A 6640-nucleotide genomic window follows, 5' to 3' on the forward strand; every position below is an offset into this window, starting at 1 on the left:
CTGAATCTCCCTGAGAATTACAATGAAGGTACATATGTCTGTGGAGTGCTCAGCCACTTGCATGTTAATTTCACAAGCAAGATGTTCCATTGATTGCGTTAACTGGAATACTTATCATTGTAACCAATGGAATGCCAGTTATGGATTGGATGGCATGCCCTAGTGTGGCATGCTCCATCATGGCAACAGTCTAATGATTGAAACAATTAAAAGGTAAAAAATAAAAGATAAATTTGAATTGGCTACAGTTTGTTTCCAAAACTTTGTGGGATCAAATGCCTTATGGTATTAATGTCCTTTCATTGTTCTGACTGAGATCAAATCATGCTGATGTTCTACTTTCCATCTTCGCTATGCTGGTGCCACATAAAAAGCACCTGTGCTGGTGCCATGTAAAATGCACCTGTACTGGTGTTACATAAAGAATACCTGTGCTGGTGCCGCATAAAAAGCACCTGTGCCAGTCTCACATAAAAAGCACCTGTGCTGGTGCCACATGAAAAGTACCTGTGTTGGTGCCACATAAAAAGCACTGTCAGAAAGCACCTGTGCTGGTCTCGCATAAAAAGCCCCTGTGCTGGTGCCACGTAAAAGGTATCTGTTCTGGTGCCACATAAAAAGCACTGTCAGAAGGCACCTGTGCTGGTCTCGCATAAAAAGCCCCTGTGCTAGTGCCATGTAAGAAACACTCATGCTGATTCCACATGAAAAGCACTGGTGCCGGTCCCACGTGAAATGCACCCAACACAATCTGTAAAGTGGTTGGCATTAGGAAGGGCATCCAGCCAGAGAAACCATGCCACAACAGAGACCTGGAAGCTGGTCCCACTCCCCAGCTCGCCAGCTTCTGTCAAACTGGATGTTAAATGATGATGATGGAAAACAAATGTTAAATGATGATCTTTCCTGGGGTTGATAAAATAAGTACCAGTCATACACCAGGGGTTGATTCAATTAACTTCTTATATTTCTTGACACATATGTGGTCTTGTGTACGGCTTAGAAATCCATTTTGCAGAGAAATGTTACGAGTATAAGTTGATTTTAAATATTTATACCTCTTGTTATCTCCTTCAAAGACTGAACCTTAATTAAATTAATCCAGGCAGGTATATACATGAATCCACCTCTGTCTAAAAGTTATATGCAGGAATTTACCTGCATATACTTGAGAGATAATCAAAGTGACACACAGACACATGTCCACTTTACACCACCTCCCACCCTAACCCTCACTATTTATCAATCTGCTGTGTGTCCCTCAACCTCTAGGTTCACCTAATTATTATTATTATTATTATTATTATTATTATTATTATGATTAACAGTATTATTATTATAAGAGGTTTCAGTCTCTGCCAGGGGTCTTATTAAAATGGTTGTAAGCTGGCAGAATCGATGCTGCATCAGACAAAATGTTTAGTGGCATTTCTTTTGGTTCTTTACGTTCTGAGATCAAATTCTGCTGGGGTTGCTTTTGTCTGTGACTCGTTTTCGGTTTAATAAAATTAGTACCAGTTGAGGTTTGGAGTCAATATAATCAGGTACCCCATCTCTAAAATTGTTGACCTTGGGCCCAAAATGAAAAAGAGTTATTATTATCATTTTAGATAAGTCTGTGAGCTGGTTGAATTGTTAGTACGCCGGGCGAAATGCTTACCGGTATTTCAGCTGTCTTTATGTTCTGAGTTCAAATTCTGCCAAAGTCGACTTTGCCTTTCATCCTTTCGGCTTCGATAAATTTAGTACCAGTTGTGTATTGAGGTTGATCTAATTGACTGGCCCCTTTCCACCCAAATTTCAGGCCTTGTGGCTATAGTAGAAGGATTATTATCATATGTTTGACTTTTGCTTTGTATTTGTACATGTTGGCTCCAAGTCTCACCCATAGACCTCAGGAGATAACGTGTTAGAAGCTCATATTGGTGTTATGCCTAGGGTGTCATATATTTGGTTTTGCACATAATATTGTTCTAGAGAATGTTTAAGAAAACATAAGAAAATTATGAGTTTGTTTCGAAATTTGAGATTACATAGACAGTATTTTACATAGGATATGGGCAGTTCCCATGAGCACTATCTTTTGAATTTCCGGCATTTTGGGGTTTCCCGGTATCTGAGCTAGGTCGGAATCAGCCCCTTTTACTATCATTCCTCGGGCATTGTTTTAGTCTTGAGGTTCCACAGGTATTGTTTCAGTCTTGAGGCTCCACATTTTGCCAATTTCTATTTCAAGATCTTTATTATTATTATTATTAAGATTATTAAAGCAGTGAGCTGGCAGAATTGTTAGCATGCTAGGCGAAATGTTTCGCGGTATTTTGCCCATCTTTACGTTCTGAGTTTGAATTCCACCAAGGAATCAGTGGAACGGCCGGCAAGGGCGAATGGAGTGCGGTGGTATGGGCATGTGTTGAGGAGGGATGAGAGGCATGTTCTGAGGAGGGTGCTAGAGTTTGAGGTAAATGGATCGAGAAAGTGAGGTAGACTGAGGAAAATGTGGAGGGGACAGGTGGAGGAGGAGATTGGAAAGGTTGGTTTGAGAAGGAAGGGCGCCCAAAGCCAGGCAAGATGGTGAGATGGTGTAAGAGTGGTTGCTATGGCATTGAGGTAGATCCGGGCCATCCTCGTTAATGGGGACAAAGCACCGGATTCAAAATGATGGATGGCTAGATTGGGTTTCATTACAAACACAGTAGAAAATCAGATAAAAAACTGTATTTAACTCGCATATCTTCCTACTTTGGGTTCAATTCCTACTAAAGTTGACTGTAGATGTCCCTCTCTAGAGAAACCATAGAGTTACGGTCTTTTATACCCATTCCCACAAAATTTGTGCCTTTGAGAATGTGACACAAAAGGAGTCTTTTTGTTAACTTTTTGTAGCTAAGAACATCATTATTATGATTTTCACTTTGTGAATTTAACCATTTCCCCCTCCCCCCTATTTTTTGGTAATTTCTTGTTTGGGTTACTCTGTCATCATCATCATCACCATCACCATCGTCATCATCTTTTACATTCGTTCTTTTTGTTTCTTTTGTTTTCCCTGTCTTTCCCTCTTATATTTACATTGTTATTGTTATATCATTAATTCTCTTACGGCCGTTTCATCACCTCTGTTGCTCCACTTCCTCCACCTACCTCCTCTGCCACCTCCTCTCCATCTACTTTCCTCTCTCCACACACACACACACACACACACACACACTCGCTTACCTCATACTCTCTTACTGTTCACTATGCCCATTCAGTAGATTTTTAAAAAAACTCTCTCTCTCTTTCTCTCTTCATCTCTCTCCTCCTCTCTCCTTCTTTCTTCTCCCTCTCTCTCTCCATCTCCCTCCTCTTCTCTCCTTTCTTCTCTCTACCTTCATCTCTCTCCTCCCCTCTCCTCCTCTCTCCTTCTTTCGTCTCCTTCTCTCTCTCTCTCTCTCTCTTTCTCTCCTTCTCACTCATTCTCTCTCTCTGTCTAGTTATCTGTTTTACTTATTTCTTTTTTTTCTTTTATCTTTGCAGGATGAACTGGATTACTGCAGATTAACGATAATCTCAATAATTGGCTTGGCAATTATTATTTTTTTTTAACTACCTTTTTTTTTTTCTTCCTATCTGCGGAAAAGATGCTGGGTGACAACGAAGGCCTCTCATTGGATAACGACAACTATCTGCAAAATTGGAAAGAAAAACGACGGTCAAAGAAGAAAGAGTTACCTGTTACCTTGACAGAAGAGGAAAAGGAGGAGGTGAAGAAAGCAAAGACAATGCTCACAGAGAGAGGAGGAGGTAATGTCAGGGGAGTGGGAAAAGAAGAGGCTGTATTAAGTATTGGAGGTGTCGCAATGAAGGAATCAAGAAGATGGAGTGTACAGGGTTTGGGAGGAAAATTTGGTTTAGAAAAAGAGGCTGCCGCTTCCAAAGAGTCAGAATTAGAGAGGGTTTTTAGAAGACGGGGAAGTGATTTAAAGGGTGTGAATTCTATGCTACAGCAACAAGAACAAGAGAAACATAATGAGGCACTCCGACGACAACAGAGGTCTCGGTCATTGATCGGTTCTCTAAAGTACCATGACAATGATAAAAAAGCCGAAGATGACAAAGGCAAAGCTGATGGTGGTGGTGGTGGTGGTGGTGGTAGTGGTGATGATGGTGGTAACCAAGGGGAGCACGGTGGAGACGACGAGAAAGATGAAAAAAATAAGGATCAGAACACACTGCTTGATCCCCTTCATTGTCGACCTGGCCACCACGAAGGGGATAACCACAACATCAACAAAGACAACAGCAACAAGAACAATGTAACCCTCCCCAGACCTCGTTCTCGCAGCCATCAAGAAGCTCATCGGTTGTCTACAGGTGAATGTCTTAAACAAGCTCCTCAGACAAGGGTTTATGGAAGTGGAACTAAGGAAGAGGAGAAGGAGAGGATAGGAAAAATAGATAAAGAGAAGGAAGAGAAGGAGAGGGTAAGAAAAATAGAGAAAGAGAAGGAGAGGGTAGGAAAAATAGACAAAGAGAAGGAGAGGGTAGGAAAAATAGACAAAGAGAAGAAAGAGAAGGTGGACATCCCGGAGGTAGGGAAGAGGAAGAATAGTTATGGTGATAGTAGGAGTAGGGTGAGAAGAGAGAGTAACGACGATGGTGTGAGCAACAGAAAGGAGAAGTCTCAGAAGGGTGAGGGTAAGAGTGAGAGGAGGGACGAAGGTGAGAAGGAAGGCAAAGAGAAAGTGAAGGAGGTGAAGCAGGAGGGAAGAGGTGTCGGGGAGGATAAGACCGACAGGTTGAGCGGCTTGAGTGAGCCGTGTGCAGCTGGGGATAATCCTAAGACTTCTGCATCATGCACTGACAGCAACGCACCTTTAGTTGCTGCTGCTGCTGCTACTGCTGCTAGCAGTGTTGATAAAAAGTTAACACAGCCTTCACAGACTACTGCTGCTGCTACTACTACTACTACTACTACTACTACAACTACTACTACTGATACTGCTAATATTACCACCACCACTGTTAAAGCTCTTACTTCTACTGCTTCAGCTGAAGCTAAAGCTGCTCGTCCTGTTGCTGTCCGAAGATCACAGCGACTAACAACAACAACAACAGCAGCAGCAACAACAACATCAAAAGCATCATCAGCAGCAGCAGTCGCTGCAGAAGTATCTAGTAAGTTTAAGCGACCCCAGAGCTCGTTTTCTCCATCATCGTTATCATCATCATCATCATCAGTTTCTGGATCTTCTCCTGTCTTCCAACCACTTAAAAGACCACTGTCTTTGGCTCAAACTTCGTACCCATTGCCAGCTTCACCGTCCAAACTTCTAGCGAACACAACAACGACGACGACCACCACCACCACTGCCACCAACCCTATTTCAACTTCAACATCGGATAGTTCCTCTTCTGCTGTTTCTCCTTTGTCTTCACTTCTGTCTTCTTCCTCATCCTCATCTTCACTAACCAGACCACTGAGAGTAACTGCACCAACATCCGGCCTTCTGCCTCTGGCATTGAAACCTCGCCTTGGCCTTACAAATTCAGAACCACAGACAGATCAGAATACAGCTCCGGCTCCAGAGCCAAATAAGTCCCAGGAAGTTGCCTCCACCGTTCCCAACATTTCAGAAGAGGTTGTCACTAAAGTTAACAGTTGCAAAAACAACAACCAGATACCACAACAATGCCTGGAATCAGCTCTTAGCAAAAGTGAATCTGACTCCAAAGAAACCAAAATTAGTATAGAACCTCCAAGTGATTCTGGACTGGACACAGGAATAAAACCACTTGTAAGTCCCAATTCAGATCTTGACCAAACTGATTTTAGTCAGTCAGATGACCACAATGAGGAGACGGATACATTCTCTGACATTTTGACCTCGAGCTTGAGGAAGTTATATTTCAACTCGGAACTCAGCAAGAGTGGTTCAGATATATATGGCATCATGAAGCAGGTAAGCCAGAAAACATTTAAAAAAATTTCCTTTTTGTTTCGTTTTTTTATTTGCTGTAGGCAGAGATGTGGTTGTGTGGTAAGAAGCTTGCTTCCTAACCACATGGTTCTGGGTCAAGTGTCTTCTGTCAAGTGTCTTCTGCTATAGCCTTGGGCTGACCAAATCCTTGTGAGTGCATTTGGTAGACAGAAACTGAAAGAAGCCTGTCATATATATATATATATATCATACCTCGAGACTAAGATCCCCATTGAAAAGCCGGTATTTATAGTGTTAAACACTTTCAGTATGCAAATTAGGGATTCCTTCATAGAATAACTTCTGCATTTATTGAGTATATAAACAGTCTGGCTGCTTGTTTCTCTGGAGACTGTCAGAATGATGTAGATGCCTCTGATGAGAACCAAATAAGGTTTGAAAGTCGATTAAGGTTGTTCATCATTTTTCTCAATCTGTGGAGAAATGGCTAAAATTTGCCCTGTTTATAATTATACCATATGTTACCTACAAGAGTAAACAAGAGAGACAGAGGCAGGCAGAAACAAGGAAAATGCCCCTTGCATTTGAATACTATGCAAATATTCTTTTAAAATACTTTTCATTTAATTTTTCCCAAATTTAATTGTTTTCCATACTTACAGTTGAAAAAGTCTCAATGACTGAAACCGGTACTAAAATGTTTTTTATAAAATTAT

General features: G+C 41.5%; 1 protein-coding gene across 1 annotated transcript in view; it reads left to right on the top strand.

The window, feature by feature from the left end:
• The window catches only part of LOC106873093 (myb-like protein A), a 163354-nt gene that overhangs the window by 45281 nt on the left and 111433 nt on the right, over positions 1 to 6640 (top strand). Inside the window, exon 2 of the mRNA XM_052968416.1 lies at positions 3520 to 5945. Coding sequence (XP_052824376.1) covers positions 3624 to 5945 — 2322 coding nt within the window. The 5' untranslated portion in view covers positions 3520 to 3623. The remainder of the gene's footprint in view (positions 1 to 3519; positions 5946 to 6640) is intronic.

This window comes from Octopus bimaculoides, chromosome 6, assembly GCF_001194135.2.
Source record: "Octopus bimaculoides isolate UCB-OBI-ISO-001 chromosome 6, ASM119413v2, whole genome shotgun sequence".
NCBI lineage: Eukaryota > Metazoa > Mollusca > Cephalopoda > Octopoda > Octopodidae > Octopus > Octopus bimaculoides.